This window comes from Meles meles, chromosome 18, assembly GCF_922984935.1.
Source record: "Meles meles chromosome 18, mMelMel3.1 paternal haplotype, whole genome shotgun sequence".
In the NCBI taxonomy this organism is placed as follows: Eukaryota; Metazoa; Chordata; class Mammalia; order Carnivora; family Mustelidae; genus Meles; species Meles meles.
The window spans coordinates 41,845,691-41,867,544 of NC_060083.1; the positions used below are offsets into that span (position 1 = coordinate 41,845,691).

General features: G+C 38.3%; 1 protein-coding gene across 3 annotated transcripts in view; it reads right to left on the bottom strand.

Moving 5' to 3' along the window:
- The window catches only part of FBXL20 (F-box and leucine rich repeat protein 20), a 97,589-nt gene that overhangs the window by 15,908 nt on the left and 59,827 nt on the right, over nt 1–21,854 (bottom strand). For all 3 annotated transcript variants that reach the window (XM_045984940.1, XM_045984941.1, XM_045984942.1), the window contains 5 exons: nt 15,038–15,092; nt 12,575–12,649; nt 10,880–10,974; nt 10,331–10,399; nt 197–292 (listed from right to left, as the gene is read on the bottom strand). In XM_045984940.1, the coding sequence (XP_045840896.1) occupies nt 197–292; nt 10,331–10,399; nt 10,880–10,974; nt 12,575–12,649; nt 15,038–15,092 (390 nt within the window). The remainder of the gene's footprint in view (nt 1–196; nt 293–10,330; nt 10,400–10,879; nt 10,975–12,574; nt 12,650–15,037; nt 15,093–21,854) is intronic.

Sequence of the window (21,854 nt, forward strand, 5' to 3'; positions counted from 1 at the left end):
TCTGTTCAGAAATCCTAGTTATCCCGAGGCATTTCACCTGAATGTGTCCATAATTTGGGCAAGTGATCTATTCTAAACTATAGTGCATATCCATAAAACACAGTTTCCTTCGATTCTAACTTTATTTCAGTTATTTGAAATTTTTAAAAACTCTATTTGTTCTGATTATTGGATATTCTTGTTATAAGACATTTACCTCAGAGCTTTAAGAGACATGTTTGTGATTGATGTACAGGAAGCCAAGTCAAGGTGCCTGAGTTTGGAACAGAACTTGCTAAGGCTAGTACATGTACTGAAAAAATGGAAAAAGGAGAAAATAATGAATAAACAAACAGGGACACATCTTTAGTAAATCATATACGATTCTCATTAAACACATGTGTATACATAAGAACTGTAAAATTTCCATACCCCAAAGAAAAGCAGTTAAAAATCCCGGGACCTTTCACGCTGAGGAAGAGGCAGGTGCCCTTCACAAAGAAGAAAGCCTGTGCTATGTTTGATAATTAGCATGAGGGGATGATGATGCTTCATTCTTATTTGGAAATGTTTAACAGCAAACTACCTATGTGCTCACAGGAGACCTCTATGCATTTTGCAAATACAGAAATACCAGAAAGCTAGCTTAGAACTTGCTAGCAAGTGGTACAACATGAAGACTGAAAACTGTCTCTGCTCTTTCATTTAAATCTCTCTCTACTCAAGATAACCTTTTGCATGGCAGTAATGAAATGGTTGGATTTTTGCAAGGTATATTGAAGATGGACTGGTATCGGGCTTGAACAAGTTAGTTTATGTGATATTACTACCTATTTGTCTTTAGGACTTTTTAAAAAAAAGATTTGTTTAAATTTATTTTTCAGAGAGCAAGTGAGCAAGTGTGAGTAAGGAGAGGGGCACAAGGAGAGGGAGAGAAAGAATCCTTAAGCAGACTCTGCAAGCGCAGAGCCCAACATGGGGATCTACCCAGGACCCCGAGATCATGACCTGAGCTGAAATCAAGAGGTGACCAATTTACCAACAAAGCCTGCCAGGTGCCCCTCTTTTTTTTAAAATAGTAATCTTGGGGTGCTCAGTCATAATCTGGGTGGCTCAGTCATTAAGTGTCTGCCTTCAGCTTAGGTCATGATCCCAGGGTCCTGAGATTGGGCCCTGCATCAGGTTCCCTGCTTGGTGGGAAGCCTGCTTTTCCCTCTCCCACTCCCCCTGCTTGTGTTCCCTCTCTTGCTGTGTCTCTGTCAAATGAATAAATAAAATCTTAAAAAAAAAAAGTAGTATCTACCCCCAATGTGGGGCTTAAACTCATGATTCCGATATCAAGAGTCACATGCTCCACCAACTGACCAGCCAGGTACCGCTTTATGAATTTCTTAAAGGCTTTTTAAAAAAAAATAAATAAATTATTTATTTATTTGTCAAGGAGAGAGAGAGAGAGAGCACAAGCAGGCAGAGGCAGAGAGAGAGCAGGCTCCCCACTGAGAAAGGAGCCCTATGCAGGACTCGATCCCAGGACCCTGGGATCATGACCTGAGCTGAAGGCAGACACACTTAGCCAATTGAGCTACCCAGGTATCTCTTAAAGGCTCTTTTTAAAAAGATTTTATTTATTTCAGAGAGAAAGAGAGAGAGAGAGAACTTAAGTTGGGGACAGATGAAGAGGAAGAGGGAGCAGCAGACTCTCCGCTGAGCAGGGGGCAGGGGGCGCCTCGGTTCCAGGACCCTGAAATCAAGACCTCAGCTGAGGGCAGACACTTAAACCCCCCGAGCCACCCAGACACCCCTAAAGGCTCTTTCTCCGCAATGGTTGAGTTCTCATTTAATTTTTTTAACTTATGATGGAAAATTTCAAATATACACAAGAGTGAGAAATAGAAAATATACATGTACCATCACTGAGCTTTGACGTTTATTAATATTTGACTATGTCTACTTCATCTATTTCCCTGTTTTTTGTTCCAGTATTTATTTATTTTTAAAGATTTTATTTATTTGTCAGAGACAGAGAGAGCACAAGTAGGGGGAGCAGCAGGCAGAGGGAGAAACAGGCTCCCTGCTGAACAAGGAGCCCAATGTGGGACTCGATCCCAGGACCCTGGGATCATGACCCTAGCCAAGGGCAGACGCTTAACCAAATGACCCACCACGCGCCCCTGTTCCAGGATTTTATTTATTTTTCAAGATTTTATTTATTTATTTGACAGAGATCACAAGTAGGCAGAGAGGCAGGCAGAGAGAGAGAGAGGAGGAAGCAGGCTCCCCGTTGAGCAGAGAGCCCGATGCGGGGCTCAATCCCAGGACCCTGAGATCACAACCCGAGCCAAAGGCAGAGGCCCAACCCTCTGAAGCACCCAGGCACCCTGTTCCAGTATTTTAAAGCAAACCCTACATATATTATTTCACCTATAATTATTTCAGGATATATTTCTAATAGTTAAGGATTTTAATTCCTTCATATCTGATAACCCATCTGTGTTAAAGTTTCCCCAACTGCCTTATAAATGCCTTCATCAAGTTGATTTGTTCAAACAGGATCCAAACAGCAGCCATACATTCTATTTGGCTGATATGTGTCTTAGGTCTTTGTGTAGACCTATGTTTCCATTCCTTCTGGGTGGATGCCTAGCATTAGCATTGCTAGCTCCTACGCTGTGTTTATGTTCGACTTACCAGCAATGCATGAAGGTCTCAGTTTCTCTACATCCTTGCTAACATTTGCACTCTCTTTTTCATTATAGCCATGTTAGTGGGTATGGATTGTAATCCTACTGTGATTTTATCTGCAATTCTATAATGAACACCCTTACTTGTACTTATTAGCCATTCATCTCTTTCCTTGGTGAAATGTCTAAGTGTTTAGCTCCCAATTTCTTTTAAAAAAAGATTTTATTTATTGACAGAGACATAGCAGGAGAGGGAACACAAACAGGGGGATTGGGCGGGGGCGAGGTGGGTGGGGAGAAGCAGGCTTTCCGCTGAGCAGGGAGCCTGATGTGATGCAGGTCTCAATCCCAGGACCCTGGGATCATGACCTGAGCTAAAGGGAGATGCTTAACCAACTGAGCCACCCAGGTGCCCCCATGTTTAGCTCAATTTTTAACTGGCTTATCTTATTAATCATAAGAGTTCTCTATATACTTTTTAAAAAAGATTTTATTTATTTGACAGAGATCACAAGTAGGCAGAGAGACAAGCGGGGGGGGGGGGGGGGGGACAGGCTCCCTGCTGAGCAGAGAGCCCGATGCAGGGCTCGATCCCAGGACCCTGAGATCATGACCTGAGTTGGAGGCAGAGGCTTAACCCACTGAGCCACCCAGGCGCCCCTATACACTCTTAGTACATGTCCAATTTCCTTCAGTAATGTTCTGTCATTTTCAGATACTTCTTATAGAATTATGTCATCTGAGAAGATAGTTTTACTTCTTTCATGTCGGTATGCCTTTTTTTTTTTTTTTTTTTTTTTTGGCTTATTTCATTTGGCTAGACTCTCCAACAGAATGTTGACAGAAATGGTGACATTTAACATCCTCACCTTGCTCCTGATCCTGGGGTAAGGATTCAGTCTTTCATCAGTAAGTATGATGTTAGCAGTAGGTTTTTTTTTTTTTTTAATTTTTAAAAAGATTTTTATTTATTTATTTGACACAGAGAGAGAGAGATCACAAGTAGGCAGAGAGGCAGGCAGAGAAAGAAGGGGAAGCAGGCTCCCTGCTGAGCAGTGAGCCTGATTCGGGGCTCAATCCCAGGACCCTGAGATCATGACGTGAGCCAAAGGCAGAGGCTTAACCCACTGAGCCACCCAGGTGCCCCAGCAGTAGGTTTTTCATAGATGCTTTTGATCAGATTGAGTGAACTCCTTTCTATTTCTAGTTTGTTGAGGATCTGTTTTATTATGAATGGGTATTAGATTTTGTCACGTGTTTTTTTCTGTATCTGATGATCTACTGTTACTTAATTACCCCGAAACTGAGCAGCTTATAACAACAAACATTTACTATCGCAGTTTTTGTGGGACAGCAATACAGGCACAGGCAACTTTAGCAGGGTGCCTGACTCAGGATCCCTCACAAGTCTGTAATCAAGGTTCTGGTCATAGCTGCATTCATCTCAAAGGTTAACTGGGTGCGAACTCCCTTCCAAGCTTATTTAGGTGACTGTTGGCAGACCTCAGAAGATCCAATTTCATGCTCGCTCATTTGGTTTTTGGTAGGTTGCAGGTTCTTGCTGGCTGCTGGCCAGACCTCAGTTCCTTGCCACGTGAACCTCTCCACAGAGCTACTCCCAAGAGGGCAGCTTGTCCCCCACCACAGAGCCAGAGCCCTGAGGGAAAGCAGAGCAAGACAGAATCACAGTCTTTTGGTAACCTAATCTCCAATGTGACATCCAATCTCTTTTGCAGTATTCTATTGTTAGAAATGAGTCACTAGGTCCAGTCCACGTTCAAGGGAAAAAGATTACATAAGGGTGTGAGTACTAGGAGGCAGGGGTTACTTGGGGGCCATTTTATTAGCACCACGCTCTAACCAACTGAGCTAACCGGCCTCGTTCTTGGGGGCCATTTTAGAGGCCACCAATCACACTGAGATGATCATGTGGTTTTTGTCCTTTATTCCAGGGGGCAATAAATCTCACCAGCTGCCCATTTTCATATGGCTCACAAGTCAAGTATGGTGTTGATGTTTTTAAATGGTTGAAAAAAAATTTTTAAGATATATCTTACAGCATGTGAAAATCATATGAAATTCAAATTTCACTGCCCAGAAATAAAGTTTTATTGGAGCACAGTTATGCCTATTTGTTTATATATAGGCTATGGCTGCCTTTGGAAAACACTGGCAGGGTTGAGAAATTGTGACAGGTAACTGTACGGCCACTGAAGCCCTAAAAATATTTACTTATCTGGCCCCGTACAGAAAAAGTCTATTGACTTCTCCTTTATTCTACTAATTATTATGAGATATTATATTAATTGATTTTCATATATTAAGCCACACTTGTATTTCTGGGCTAAATCTCACTTGATTATGATCCAAAATCCTTTCATAAGTTGCTGGATTCAGTTTGCTAACACTCTGTCAAGTATTTCCGCAGCTGTTTGAGGGATCACAGTCAGTAGATTACCTTTTATTGTGATGTCTTTGGCAGCAGAAAAACACTGGCCTCATAGGATGAGTTATAAAATACTTATTATATTTTATAAATCAGCTTTAAGACTGGTATTGTCTCTTCTTTAAATATCTGATGGGATTCACCAGTGAACCCATGTGGGCCTGGGGATTTCTGTATGGGATGCTTTTGAATTATTCACTGAACTTACTTGTTATAGATCTACTCAGATTGTCTTTTTTAAGTCTAATTTGGTCATTTGTGTCTTCCCAGGATTTGTCCATTTCACCTAGACTGTCTGATGCTAGTACAAAGTCAGTGATGATATTTCCTGATAATCCCTTTAATCTGTCTTTTTTTAAAAAAAGATTCTATTTATTTATTTGACAGACAGAGATCACATGTAGGCAGAGAAGCAGGCAGAGAGAGAGAGGGGGAAGCAGGCTCCCTGCTCAGTAGAGAGCCCGATGCAGGGCTTGACCCCAGGACCCTGGGATCATGACCTGAGTCGAAGGCAGAGGCCTTAACCCACTGAGACACCCAGGCGCCCCTAATCTGTCTTTTGAGTATTTAGTCTCCTTCACTCCTGCTTTTGATAATTTATGTCTTTTATTTTCTCAGTCAAATTTTCTTGTCAATTTTTATTTTTTTTTCAAAAAATTAAAAAAAAAAGCTTTTGGTTTCATTACTGTTTTTATGCTTCCTATTTTATTTTTTAAAAAAAGATTTTATTTATTTATTTGACAGGCAGAGATCACAAGTAGGCAGAGAGGCAGGCAGAGAGAGAGAGGGGAAAGCAGACTCCCTGCTGAGCAGAGAGCCCGATGAAGGGCTCGATCCCAGGACTCTAGGATCATGACCTGAGCCGACCGCAGAGGCTTTAACCCACTGAGCCACCCAGATGCCCCTGCTTCCTATTTTATTAATATTCAACCTAACCTTTTTTTTTTAAGTAATCTCTACGTCCAATGTGGGACTCACTTCCCACTGTGAGGTCAAGAGTCACATGCTCTACTGACTGAGCCAGTTAGGTACCCCTACATCCTTGATTTTAAACCTTTCTTTTCTAACATAAGCATCTGAAACTACATTTTTCTCTGAAGTACTGCCTTTGGTACAGTCCACAAGTTTCAAATGTTGTGCTTTCATTATTATACAGCAAAACCTATTTTTTAGTTTTCTTCATAATCTATTCTTTGACCCATGTTATTTTGAAGGGTGATACTAGGACAAGTTCATTGTTGCTCAAGTCTTCTAGAGCTTTACCAGTTTTTGGTCTACTTGATTTATCATTTACTATTTAATGTCTTCCATTTGCACTTTTCCCTGAAGTTTACATCATCTCATATTAATAACCACTCCAAGTTTCCTGTGATTAGTGATTGTGATAGTATATACTTTCTCATCCTTTTACTTCCAAGTCCATATTATCTTTAAATTTTCTTGTAAATTCTTGAGCACATTTGTACTTGCTATTTTTAAATGTTTTATTGGTCAATTTTCTAATCTCTATCATTTCTGAAGGGTCTGTTTCTATTGACTAGTTTTTACTCTGGTTATCATTTCATGCTTTTTTGCATGTCTTGTAATTTTCGCCGAATGCTGGAAATTCTGTATGCTGAGTGTCTAGGTTTTGTCGCCTTCTTCAAAAAAGAATGTTGAATTTAAACTTATTTAGCAGATCACTAAATTAGTTATGGGTCAGTTTGGTTCTAAATTTATTTCTTTTAACCTTTACTGGGATGGGTCTAGTGTAGCTTTACTACCAAGATGTGACCTTTCTGAAGTCTGTTATTAAATGTCCCAAGGTACTCTCCATTTGAGGTAGTTACAACTTCTCCCAGCTTTATTTAAGCTCTGGCAATTTTTCAGTTTCAAGTTTTCCAGTAATTGTTCTTCCTTATTAGATGTTCTTTGCCTGGCTCTGTGGGGTCTCAATATGTGCACTTACAGTTTACTATCAGCTAAATCCATGTAGATTCCTATAGCCCTTTTTGAGTAGATCCCTCATCTTCAGACAAAAATTCCAGTCACTTTCATCTCCCTGAACTCTGATCTTTTACTCTTCAAAATATCATGTTTCTAAAGTCACTAGAACAAGCAAAAATCTGGACTAGTGGTTATTTGATGATTTTAAGACAGTAAGCTTTTTTTTTTTTTAATAGGAATGATAAAGTTAACATGCTTATGTTAAAAGCTTTTTATCTTTTAGAAATATATATTACAGGTTATATAATATTATGTTTAGGATTTTTTTCAAAATAAGAAAAATTTCACGATATAGATCAAACAAGACTGGCCCTAAAGTGATTAATTTTTCGATTATCAATTTGAAGCTGGTGATGGGTTCATTATATGCTTTTCTCTACCTTGGTATAGATTTAAAACTTTTTGTAAGAATTCGGGGTGCCTGGGTGGCTCAGTGGGTTAAGCCTCTGCCTTCCGTTCAGCTCATAATCTTAGGGTCTTGGGGTTGAGCCCCGCAGCAGGCTCTTTACTCAGCAGGGAGCCTGCTTCCCCCTCTCTCTCTGCCTACTTGTGATCTCTTCAAATAAATAAATAAAATCTTTTTAAAAAACCCTTTTCTAAGAATTAAAAAATCAGGGGTGCCTGGGTGACTCAGATGGTTAAGCGTCTGTCTTCAGTTCAGGGCATGATCCCAGGGTCTTGGGACTGAGCTGCACACTGGACTCCCCGCTCAGCGGGAAGTCTGCTTCTCAATCTCACGCTCCCCTTGCTTGTGTTCCCTCTGTTAAATAAATAAATAAAATCTTAAAAAAAAACATAAAAGTCAGTAGAAGTAATTTCTGTCTGTGTGGTTATAGCTCCAACTTGATGTGATTGGGTTCACTTTTTTTTGTTTTTGTTTGTTTTTTTTTGTTTTTTAATTTTATTTATTTGACAGAGAGAGACACAGCAAGAGAGGGAACACAAGCAGGGGGAGTGCCAGAGGGAGAAGCAGGTTTCCCGACGAGCAGGGAGCCCGATGTGGGGCTCAATCCCAGGACTCTGGGATCATGACCTGAACCGAAGGCAGAGCTCAATGACTGAGCCACCCAGATGCCCCATGGGTTCACATGTTTTATTCTGTTTTCAATTTTTAGGGACTGCTTTGATTTCTTTTTGACTTAATTAATATTTTAATTATGTAAAACATTTACACAGCTAGCTATTAAAGTAAAACTATAAACATGATACTTCAAAGTCTCCCTTTCATCTCTCCCTGTCTGTTTTCTCTCTCACTTATAAATCACCATTTGATAAATCAACCATTTGATTATCTTTCCACTGTTTCTTTTTAAAAATGTAAATAAAGAGCAATATTTATTTATATTGTCTCCTGGCCCTACAAAAAGTATCTTTTTAAGAAGATTTTATTGAGGGGCGCCTGGGTGGCTCAGTGGGTTAAAGCTTCTGCCTTTGGCTCAGATCATGATCCCAGGACCCTGGGATCAAGCCCCCACATTGGGCTCCTTATTCGGCGGGGAGCCTGCTTCTCCCTCTCCCTCTGCCTGCAGTTCCCCTGGCCTGTGCTCTCCTGCTCTCTGTCAAATAAGTAAATAAAATCTTAAAAAAATATATTGCAGTATTTGTTATTACAAATAATAATAATGAATAGCTTCATACATAAATTATGCCATACTTTTGGCAGTTTATCTTTGGTTTATAGGATAGATTCTTAGAAAAAAGTGTAAATCATATGTCACTTGTCTAGATACCAAACTGGTCAGATTCTTTATCTCTGTAACATTAAGTATTCAGGAGAAAAAAAGAAACAGGTAATTTATCTGAAGCAAAAGTGGACTACTGGTATAAAGTCATAGTTAGGGGAGGGATTGTATTTATTTCTCATGTTAAAGGGTCAAATCAATCCACAGAAATAATACTTGCTTACTCTTACAAGTATTCTTGTGATTCTCCCACAGTAGAATTAATAACCATAGTTCTTGTCTTTCAGACACTTTCTTTTTTTTTTTTAAAGATTTTATTTATTTATTTGACAAAGAGAGAGATCACAAGTAGACAGAGAGGCAGGCAGAGAGAGAGGAGGAAGCAGGCTCCCTGCAGAGCAGAGAGCCTGATGCGGGGCTCGATCCCAGGACCCTGAGATCATGACCTGAGCCGAAGGCAGCGGCTTAATCCACTGAGCCACCCAGGCGCCCCCAGACACTTTCTTATACTAAAAGTTAACAATGTTGTGACCTCAAAGAAAGGAATGAAATAAACTGTACCCTGTGTCTGGAGTGTCTTCCACTTTCCTTTATTAAAGCAATTATAAAGATCCCATCTCTAAGAGGCCTTTTTTGAACAGGAACATCTCTGAATAATCCTGGCCCCACCCTGTATAAACATGTTTCCTAACTGCTTCATTTTACCTTAAAATGAAGGTAAACAATAGGAATACAATTAAAATAGGAAATAGGAAACAATTTCCCTATGTAATTTTAAGTGTTATCTGATACATCTTATTACCAACAGATAGCCTGGAAATGAATTTGGGGAGGGTGGTGCTGAATGTTTTTTATGTCTATCTTCCATGTCTCTTATATCTGTGATAGTAAGCTCTCAAGGATGAAGGACTGATTTCATTTATATTGTAACTGACACAGACATAGTACACTTAAAGGGTCATTTAATATATGTTCAATATTATTGCAAGTTGTTTAATTATGTAGGATTTTATATCTTTTTAACAGAATTATCTGTTTACTGTTGTTGTTTTTTTTACAAGATTTTATTTATTTATTTGAGACAGAGAGAGCACGCACAGGCGGGGAGGAGGGGCAAAGGGACAAGCAGACTCCCCACTGAGCACAGAGTTGGGGTTGGGGGTGGGGGGTCAATCCCAGGATCCTGAGATCAGACCAGAGGCAAAAATCAATGCTCAAATGACTGAGCCATCCAGGCACTCCTGTTTACCTTGTTTTTGAATGAAACCTACTAGTATCTTGAAACATAAACAGTCCTAGTAATTTGTATTATTAATATCCCTACTGCATGGTCTACAATTTTTAAGTTTCACTTTAAATATCAAGATAGAATTTGGGCCAGATTCCAAAACAAGTTTCTTACGCCATTTCCATTTTAATGTTGTTTTTTCCTTTTAAAATATCTTCCCTCTGTAAGATGAAAATTCGCTAAATGTATTTAAGTGCCCACACTTAAAGCTAGTATAGGCAGGACACAAGGGGCTATGACTTACCCTTCTAAAACATAAAATACTTACGCATCTGTTGTCTTTGTACATCCATTAAGATTCAGTACTTCAATGTTCCTACAATTTTGTGCAAAAGTCCTTTACAGGAAAGAAACAAAGTTAAGTTAAAGATGTGAAAAGAAATGGGCATAATTCTAGGCCTTACAAAAAATAAAAAAAGATATTACTATTGGTAGTACTGGATATTTGTACAAAACTAGCTCACATTACAAATAAATTCATTTTCAACCACGAACTTTTAAATATTGACCTTTGTGTCAACCAAGGTTAAGATTACCCTAACTCTGAATCAACAAATTTTAAAAAAATTTACTCAAGGCTCCAAAATAGCCATTTATGATGTGAGGAATCTGGCTTTTGTGGGGAATACTTATTCTCGTTTTATTCTCAAAACCATACATCCCAATACTGGCTATTTTTGTGTTATACGCAACGTTATGTATGTTTGGGTTCTGAAGAGCTTAAGAATATAAAAATTATTTTAGCTTTTTCTGGGTGAAATAGTGCTGTTCCTTACTTCAACCAAGAACATCAATTTACCAATAGTTACGTTCTTACCTTAATGCATTGTCTCCTACTCCAAGACACCCACGAAGACTTAACTTTCGTAAAAAGCCCCCACATCTTTTTGAAATATTCTCCACTACCCGGCCCTGTAAAAAAAGACAGGTAAACAAAACAAAACAGAAAATTAAGGTACCACATTGTTTTTGAAAAGAACATATCCTTGTTTTTAAATAATTTATAAGCAAAGAGGAAGCTTCTACTTGTTTTCAAAATCTAATTGAAGAAAGAAATTCCAACTTACTTTGAGAAAACTTCTGTGATCAACTCATTTCCTGAAACAGGCTTACACCCTGTATTGTGCATTCTGCTCAGTTTGAGAGACACTCTGCAGTTGAGGAAATGGTTGGTGCTCTGTACCTCCTAAGCTACTATACTAATGCAGACTGCCCTCCTGCAGCTACTGAAGGACATTAGCTATCTTTATTGCTTCTGAATCCTCTCCCAAGTCTTTACTACCGCATTCTAAATACAGCGGAAACTCAACAGACTTAACAGAAGCTTGTTGAATGATTTTGTGGGTTCTGTTGTTTTAAACATTTATATCCATGAAGATTAGGCAATTGTGAAAAACATGAGAATCCAGCAAGATATCAGTGAGTATTATTTTAAAAGCACTTTCTGTAGAAATGGAAAGTTCCATTTCTTTCTTTTTATTTTTTTGAGATTTTATTTATTTATTTGACAGACAGAGATCACAAGTAGGCAGAGAGAGGCAGAGGCTTTAACGCACTGAGCCACGCAGATGCCCCGAAAGTTCCGTTTCTAATGGAAAGTTCACATGAGGCTTTGAAAAACTTCTTATATGGATCCTCAAGACAAGTTCCCTGGAACTTAAAAATTTTTTAAATCTAAATCTCATTTTATCCTTATACTACAATGAAGAAGCTATTATTTTCACTCTCCTGACAAGAAAATCAAGGACCACAGAATTCAGGTTCATGTTAAAATAATTTAAGTCATTATCCTTCTCTGTTTAGAGATAATAGGCTCTACTAAGAGATGAAATAATGAGAAAGAAGTGAGAAGGGAAAAAAAAATCTCTCCCCAGCAAAAATACTTCATTAAATGACTTTGGCTTTATTTTTTCATTCTCCATAAAAACTGTCTGTAGGCTCCCCCAAAGCCAAATGCTCATCTCAATTAGAATTTATGCAAATACCATTCCCCAACAAACTGTTAACTCTATTCATTCTTCATCTCTTTTTTTTTTTAAAGATTTTATTTATTTATTTGACAGAGACACAGCAAGAGAGGGAACACAAGCAGGGGGAGTGGAAGAGAAAGAAGCAGACACCCCACTGAACAGGAAGTCCAACTTGGGGCTCAATCCCAGGACCCCAGGGTCATGACCTGAGACTGAACCACCCAGGTGCCCCTCTATTCATTCTTCAAAAAGCAAATATAAAGACTTCCTTAAAAGAGCAAATACATGTTCACATTTCCACCACAAAAATAAAGAAAAAAATTTCTAGTCCTATTAATACTAAATCATTTAGTATTCCATCAGTAAAATAGTTCTGCTTGTTCTCAAAATCTGAAGCTGCTGGTTCCCATGAAGTTCAGATGCACTGAAATTAATAGTTTCTCTCTCCAGGGAAAGGAGATTTATATGGTTGGGGCTAATCTGTTCCATGCTGTAATTACATTCTAACATGAGAAATGGGGCCACACATCACATAATTATACCTCAATATCCCTCTGGAAATCAAACAGGTCAATCCGCTGCCAGTTACTGCCATCCAGAGCCAGAACGTTCCAGGCCTGTTTTAAAGAAAAAGAGACAAAATGAGCAGAAGCTCAAGGGGGAAAACCAGCAATATTCAAGTTCACAATTCAAACTAATAAAAGAAATTGACCAAAAAACTTCTCAGCCCCCCACCATTAACCCCCCAAAAGGTCTGCCTTGTCTCTGATTCATATTTTATTCAATTAGATTATATCATAAATGAACAGATACAGAAACCAGCAGCTGGGGCGGGGGGTGGGGGGTGGGGTGGTGGTGGTGGTAGTGTCAGAAGAGGACAGTCTGTGGTAAGTATCCTAGCCAGAAACTCTTTTCTAACTGGAAAATTTAGTTTTTGATCTCCAAATGAGATACTTCTGGAGATGAAAAACAAGTCTCTTACTCCATCCTTCAATGAGGAGCAAGATGAGGTGAAACCAAAGAGTAAAATACTCTGAATACGGCTACGTTCAATACACATAGTTGCCATCCACAATCACTTGGTCAGACTTGAAACTGATACAGTGACCTGGGACTTAGAAAAGACACCCTCGTTTCTTCACATCCACGACAGAATCTTTCCCTCTAACTTGAGTCAGTGGCAATCTTAAAACAGTGATCATTTAAGACTTCTCATACATTTCTTCAATTAGGCTAAAGAGAGGCAAGAATTTCTACTTTTCAGGATTAGAAAAAATGACTCCAATAAGACTTGACTTGTGTATCACATTTTAATGAGAAAGCCTTTAAAAATCTTCCTTATTAAAGTATAAACAAAAGTCTTAATATTGTTGACTTATAAACTTAGAATATTATCTCTTACTACAATACATCAAAATGGAGTCAATACTGAGATACTAATAAGGAAACTGAATACCCTTGTAAGCCCCAGGGTGTCACAATCTGCCAGAAATATGTCAGGAGTATGAGGGTAAATAAAGTTATTACTCTGGAAATCTTTAAGGTTTTCTCAGGAGTTAATGTTGCTTTTCTTTTTGTGGTCTCATGGTTTCTTAAATGGCTAGCCACGTGAGACAAAAGATAAAACTTTTGAAGATCGCATGTTTACTAGATTCTTAGGCTTAATATACTTCTGGTTTGATTTGATATTTCTCATTTTCTTACTGTCTCCAGTAAGGAAACATGACAACCTGAGACTAAAATTAGGAATCACAAGGTCCTTTCTAGAGTCTCTCTTTTTTTTTTTTAAAACTAATTCGTTAAGTACTTTAAGTAGAGGACAATAGCATAACTACTGATGTACCAATTCTCCAGATTTAATGAAAACCGGGTGTTCTTTCCTTTAAGTTAAAACATTAATTGGAAGAGGAACCTGCAAACCAAAACAATTAAAATTTGCTAAAATCAACACCCATGAGATGAGACTGCAACTAAACAAAAAAGTTAAGATACTGGCCTCGTTATTTTCTCAATGATGACCTCAGCTTCAGATGGAGATATTAAGGAAACCCTATTCATTTGTATCAGCCATATCCATAGCACAAATACAAGGGACAAAAAGTCATGAAGAAAAAATCACCAAAATATTACTGACCATTTCCAAAGTAGCTGATACACTGATTTAGTACAGCTTTTGGGATGCAGAAATTACCTTAAAGTTAGCAAGACACGGTGAATTTTCTATGGCAAGGTTTGTGGGTTTTTTTGAGGGGAGTAGTGTTGGTTATTTGAAAACCTGTGCACAGCTACAAAGATAAACACAGTATGGTATAAACCTGTTCCATATCCAGCACTTAGGACCGTATCTCATACACAGTAGTTTCTCAGTATTTATTAAATGAACAAGCAAAAAGCCATTGTCTGGTTTGTAAAAAAAAGTGATGATTGCATGTGCTCATTCACTGTAAGTTAATCATTATAGATCTATATTACAAAAGAGAAAGCAATATTCCCACAACACAGAATCTATTCTTTGTTAGTGGCAGCCAATAAGATTATGATGTTTCAGTTTTGTCATAAAAAATAGATAATTAAGTGAAATTAAAAACTGACTTTAAGAATGGAATCTGGTTTGCCCTATAATTTTTAAATAAATTATATTCTAGCTATTATCTTTTGAGGAAAGCAATACGGGGAAATAACATGAGAATTAGAGCCTTGAGCCTTCTGTGTGTGTGGGTGTGTGTGTGCACATAAAATGAACTAGAAAAACAATGAAACACTATTTTATTACAATTCTCCTCTGTTTGCATTTTACAAATAGTTAAGATTTCCAAAAAATTAAAGTTAGAGACAGTACATATTGCAGAAGGCCACTGCAGAATTTGGGAATGCCATGCATAAAATACCATCCTCTGAAACATAACATACAACTAACATCTGAAGTAAACGGTTTGCCTACTAGAGAGGCTGACATCATCAGCATCAGGAAGGGGTACCCCTAGAATAATCTCAACCATTCTTACCCTGGAGACCTGAGCACAGCGACACAAAGTAACAACATCCAGAAAAGAAAATATCCTAAAAGAGAGGGAGACAAATTTTATTATATGATACAGTAGTTTCTCTTGATTTTTTACCAAAAATACCAATATAAATACATGCATGAAAAGGGAATTCTTTTCAACAAATACAAAAAGTGGGGACAACTTACAACATAACCATGCCCACATAAAACAATGGAAGAGAAAGTAATCTTTTACTTGAGAATGTACGTATTAAGCACCACACAAGTTCAACTGAACTTGTATCAAGGGATAATAAAATATTCTGATACAATTTGTTAAAATTTGTTAAAAGTAAAAAAAAACAAACAATTTTCACACTTCTGGTTATCAAAGATGACTAGGGGAGGTAACTTTATAAAGAATTTTATAGTTATGAGGGAAAAAAGATTAAATAATATAGTAATATCTAAAAATTAATAACTATGTTAAATCTCTATATATTTAATTCTAATTCAGGAAATTATAAAACTCATCTAATCACTGTCAGGAAACACTGCCTAGAATTATTCTCAGTCTTATAGAAGTTAAATATTTACTTTGTCGCATTATTATTTGAAATAACTGATTTGCTTAAAGTGGGATAACTCTCTACACTATAAGCAACCTGTAAAGGCAGGCAGAGCATCCGGGCAATAAGTGAATGGGTCACATTTGTTTAAAGTCCTCTTTACTCATGAGCACCCTTTAAAGGTCAGTTTAATCTGAATATTAAGTTAAAATCTTCTATAAGAGACAATAGAATATATAGCATGTGCTTCAAAGATTTAAGTAAATTAAATTTTGCCTTAAGAATTTTATAAATTCCTTGAGAGAACTGGAGATACCTAGGATGTTACAAAAGGGAGGTCAGGAAACATTAATTTGGAGAATGAAGGCCAGATTTTTTCTTCCATAATAACTTTAAGTGTTAAAACCTTCTGAATTAGCCTAAAAGAACAAAATTTTGTTGCTTAGTGATTAGAGGCTATCAGTCACATTTTGGAACTTGGAATAAACTCAGTTAATAATTAATTACATCAGACAAGGGACACACCTAGGTGACTCAGCCGGTTAAGCAGGACTCGTGATTTTGGCTCAGGTCCTGATCTCAGAGTCATAAGATCCAGCTCTGGGTTGGCCTCCACACTGGATGTGGAGCCTACTTAGGATGCTCTCTGCCCCCTCACCCCTCACATGTTCTCCCTCTCTCTAAAAAAATAAAAAATAAAAAACTTAAATAGTTACATCAGACAAAAAGTGATGTGCATTTTGTAAATATTTGGCATTTTAATTTTTTTGTTATTTGGATAAAATATACACAACATAAAATTCGCTATTTTAATCATTCTTTTTTTTTTTTTTAAAGATTTATTTATTTATTTATTTGACAGACTGAGATCACAAGTAGGCAGAGAGGCAGGCAGAGAGAGAGGAAGGGAAGCAGGCCTCCGGCTGAGCAGAGAGCCAGACGACACGGGGCTCAATCCCAGGACCCTGGGATCATGACACCAGCCGAAGGCAGAGGCCCTAACCCACGGAGCCACGCAGGCGCCCCTATTTTAATCATTCTTAAGTGTACAGTTTAGTGGCACTAAGTACGTTCACATAATTGTGCAACCATTACCATCATCCATCTCCAGAACTTTTTCATCTCTCCAAAATAAAACTCCATATATATTAAACAATTAACTCCTCACCCTTTCTCCTAGCTCCTAGCAACTACTACTACTGTACTTTCTTTGTCTATGAATTTGGCTACTCTAGGTACATCATCTGAGGGGAAACATATGGTATTTGTTCTTTTGTGTGATTTTAAAAAAAAGATTTATTTATTTATTTTTAAAGATTTTATTTATTAGAGAGAGAGAGAGAGAGATATCACAAGTAGGCAGAGAGGCAGGCAGAGAGATAGAGGGAAGCTGGCTCCCTGCTGAGCAGAGAGCCCCATGCGGGGCTTGATCCCAGGACTCTGAGATCATGACCTGGGCCAAAGGCAGAGGCTTAACCCAATGACCCACCCAAGTGCCCCTAAGATTTATTTATTTTAGAAAGAGAGCAAGCGGGCAAAGGGAGGAGCAGAGGGAGAGGAAGACAGAAAATGTGAAGCAGACTCCACGTTGTCTGACAAGTCTGCCGGGCTCGATCTCACGACTCCAAGATCATTACCTGAGTCAAAATCAATAGTCAGACACTCAACCAACTGAGCCATCTAGGCGTCCCAGTATTTGTCCTTTTATAACTGGCTTATTTCACTTAGCATGTTAACATGTCACAGAATTTCCCTCCTAATGCTACATAATATTCTGCTGTAGGGGTGGCATGGGTAGCTCAGTTGGTAAAGCAGCCAGCTCTGGTTTCATTGAGCCCCACCTCAGGCTCCCTGTTCAGTGGGGAGTCCACTTGAGATTCTCTCTCCCTCTCCCCACTCATGCTCTCTAAATAAACAAATCTTTAAAATAAATAAATAAATAAAATCTTTAAAAAATATTCCACTGTAGTGCAGTGGATATCACACTTTGTGTATCTGTCCCTAGAGGGAAGACTGGATACCTTTCTCGTTCTAGCTAGCAGGTGGCCCCGCTCCCACCCGAATGACTGGTTTTTATAGAATCAATCTCCCATCTTCTTCAATACAGATTACTAACCACTTCCAAATAAATATAGATATCCCCAACTTAGGTACCTCAATTCCTAAAATAGTAAGTTTTTCTTATGCAACAAACATCCCTGAATTGCTAAAATGCCCCTGCCTTTTACTGTCTTCTGCTATATGGTACCTTTATGTGGAATTTCATAACTGAAAGATCCTGTTTCTGTAAATTCATCACTAACTCCTGAGCAATTTGTGTAAATACAATATTACACCTGGGGGGACACAGGTGAGCAACTTTACAGGTAATGATCTTAGTTAGACTATAATAACCTTTTCCCCACAAAAGGAAGCACGATAGACAGACATGGAACATCAGGGTGAAGGCCAAACGCAGACCTAGGAGACTCTGAAGCATACATCTCAGCAATCCTAATTCCATTCTTAAAAAGTACTGGCTGGGGTTCTGAATATTAAGATTCCAAATGAGTTCGGTTTTCACCTGGATTTTGACATTACAGTACATTAAAGAGAGAGAAGACAAATATAGCCACTATGCTCCTGTATTCAGTAAAAAGAGCTTGATCTCTCCGGTCCTGATTCGGCTCACTAGTTAGATGAATTAAGCCTCAATGCTTAAGTCCCTTCTACTACTCCATACTAAATCCATCCATCTGAGTATCTTCTATATTTATTTTGTAAACTTTGATTTCTACTTATTCTACATACTTGACAGTGGCGCTAATCATTTTTAGAAACCCAAATATATGGGGCACCTGAGTGGCTCAGTCACTGAGTGTCTGCCTTCAGCTCAGGTCATGATCCCAGGGTCCTGGGCTCCAGTACCGCATCAGGCTCCCTGCTCAGTGGGAAGCATGCTTCTCCCTCCCCCACTCCCCCCTGCTTGTTTCCCTCTCTCACTGTGTCTCTCTCTGTCAAATAAATAAATAAAATCTTTAAAAAAAGAAAAAAGAAACCCAAAAATAAGAACTGCTGGGATGGGCTGCCAGGGTTTTAGCCAGAGTGATTTTTTTTTGTTGGGATGAGGGACTTACAATGAGCATTTATCCTTCCAAATACCATTATGTAAATTTAAATTTTAAAAAAATCAGTACATGTATCAATATTTACATACAGCATCTATATAATAAGCCAGCATAATAAAACTACATTATACTGAGCACCTTCCTGCTTTTCATCATCTTCAGACTAAGTACCTTAGATCGTGCTGACAATGGTCCTTTTCAACACATTTAACCCTTTACATAATTCCTCCTGATATGTTTACGTCCATAACCAGAATGGTTAAGTGATGCATGATAACAACACTTACTGTGGCAGGAATTTCATTATGTACGATTTGTCACATCACTATGTTGTACTTTTTTCTTTTTTTAAAGTAGGCTCCAGGAGCGCCAGGGTGGCTCAGTGGGTTAAAGTAGGCTCCAGGCCCCTGAAGCTCCAACTCCTGACCCTGACATCAAGATTTGCATGCTCAACCAAACTGAGCTAGCCAGGGGCCCTGCCCTGATAACCACATGATTAAGATCAAAGAGATAAGAAAACTGAGATGGAATGAAAGGTCTCCTATTGTCTAAGGATGGTCTTGATTACTTCAATAAAAGTCTTTCCTCATCTCTTATCAAGAGAGTACTGAAAAACTGCCACTGGCTTTAGGCTGCCCGGGTTTAAGCAAAGTAAACCTCGCCTTCCACACCCTTGATAAAGAATACCAGGAAGCAAAAAGACGTTATGGAAGAAAACTGGGTCTAATTATATATAAAACTCACTGCTATACAAACAAACAAACAAAACCCCTCAAATCCTTAATACTAAATCCCTGGAAAACATGGGGGCTGGTTGTTAAAATCAATACTGAAAGTAGGGGCGCCCGGGTGGTTCAGTGGGTTAAGCCTCTATCCTCTGCTCAGGTCCTGATCCCAGTGTCCTAGAATCAAGCCCCATATCAGGCTCTGCTCAGCAGGGAGCCTGCTGCCCCTGCCCACCCCACTGCCTGCCTCTCAACCTACTTGTGATCTCTGTCAAATAAATAATAAAAATCTTTAAAAAAAAATCTATACTGAAAGTAGATTTTGGGATATGGTTACCTACAGTATGGTTCTCTAAAAAGGATTTATTCCCAACTTCCTTTGGCTTTACAGTCTTAAACTTCCCAAACCCTCTTGAGCAACACCTCCTAATATAATTTTCATTTAAAAAGTTAAAAAGCAAGGTTTCTATGTGGTTAAAGGTCTGCTTTCGGCTCAGGTCATGATTCCAGGGACCTGAGATTGAGTCCTATTTTGGGTTCCCTGCTCAGTGGGAGCCTTCTTCTCCCTCTCCCTCTGCCATTCCCTCAAATTGTGCTCTCTGGCTCTCTCTCTGTGTCAAATAAATAAATAAAATAAAATAAAAAAAGTTAAAAAGCAAAGGGGCACCTGGGTGGCTCAGTCAGTTAAGTGTCCGACTCTTGATTTTGACTAAAGTCTTGATCTCAGGGTTGTGAGACTCACCCCCGTGTCAAGCTCTGCACTGGGAATGGAACCTGCTTAAAAGCTTTCTCTCTCCCTCTCCTGCTCTTTCCTCTCTTAAAAAAAAATTAAAAAGCATAGAGTGGCCCTGGAGAGTTTATAAGTGGATAATTCCATTCATATAATGGAGATATCTATAAACACAACTTTTTTGCAGAGTAATTTGACAGTGTCCATTAAAATAAAAAAAAATACATATTACAATCTACAGAAGCAAAAGTAGGAGTAAAAATGGTTTACAGAATGTTCATGGCAGCATTATTTGAAATAATGAAAACAAACAAAACTTAATACATATAAATAAAAATGCTTAAATGTGATACAGTCAATGAACTATTGTACATAGTGGCTTTTTAAAAGAATGAGGTAGAGGTACATGAACTGATCTAAAAAGAGGGCAATGATTATTAAATGACAGAAACAAAAACAAGTTGTGGAAGAGTATATGTTTTCATTTCTAAAAAAAATAAAGTGTGGATACATGAAGACATGTATGCAAGTACTGTACATATAATGTATCTAGATATACGTGGATACAACTGCTACCTTTGGAGTTGAGAATAGGCACTTTTTGTGTGTGTGTGTGTGGGGGGGGATACTGAAAGAGCAGGGATTAGCAGCCAGCCGTTTACTTCTTTGTATTTTTCAAAGTGTTAGGCTAATGGGAAATTTATATATTATTTGTTAAAAATTTTTAAAGGCATCAGATGAAGATCTTTGGCCACAAGATGTGTTAAGGCCTACTGAACTTAGAATAGATTTTTTTTTAAGATTTTATTTATTTATTTGAGAGAGAGAGTGAGTGTATTATTTATTTGAGAGAGAGAGAGTGAGAGATCACAAGCGGGGGAGCAGCAGAGGGGAGAAGCAAGCTCCCCACGAGCAGGGAGCCCGATGTGGGACTTGATCCCAGGACCCTGAGCCGAAGACAGACACTTAGAGTGAGGCACCCAGGCACCCCTTAATTTAGGGTTCTGATACTTACTTGCCTACCGTCTGACAGAAACTACACCAAATTTCCAAAATTGGAAACGTCTTATTCCTCACAGGAGACCATCAGTTTGCAGGAACTGTTCATTAAAACTGTATACTAGTGTCTTTATTATCAAATTACAGATGCAGGTTTACTAGGCCCCTGCTTTAAGTGAGAGGACTTCAGGTACAATTTTAACATTATGGTTATTATCTATCATCTGGTAGAGAATTCTGCTAAAAGCATTACATGTTACCTGTAGCTATCATGGACAAGAGCTTTAACTCTTTAGACAAGAATCCACTACAGATTAAATTTTAAGAGCTCTCTATACATACTTGGTTATTAACATGAACATAAAGAATATAACATGAACATAAAGACCACATCTTCCATATTAGAAGTGAATCAGAGTTGGCAGACATAACACCACGAGATCAGATCATCTTCAGCATCTTAAATTAGGGCTGTGCTTTTTGGCTCCTTTTTAACCTGAATCTCAATGCAAAACTGCTCCTAAATAAACCAGATGCATACCCCTGGCCATTAAGAATAGAAAAATAAGTATCCTAGGTATTTTTAAAACGATCTTATTGTTACAAATCTGGAGAGGACGCATCAAACAACTGCTCTTCTATCCAGCTACTTACGGTTAACTATTTAACTAAGATTATACTGAGCAGAAATTACGCAAACCTAATC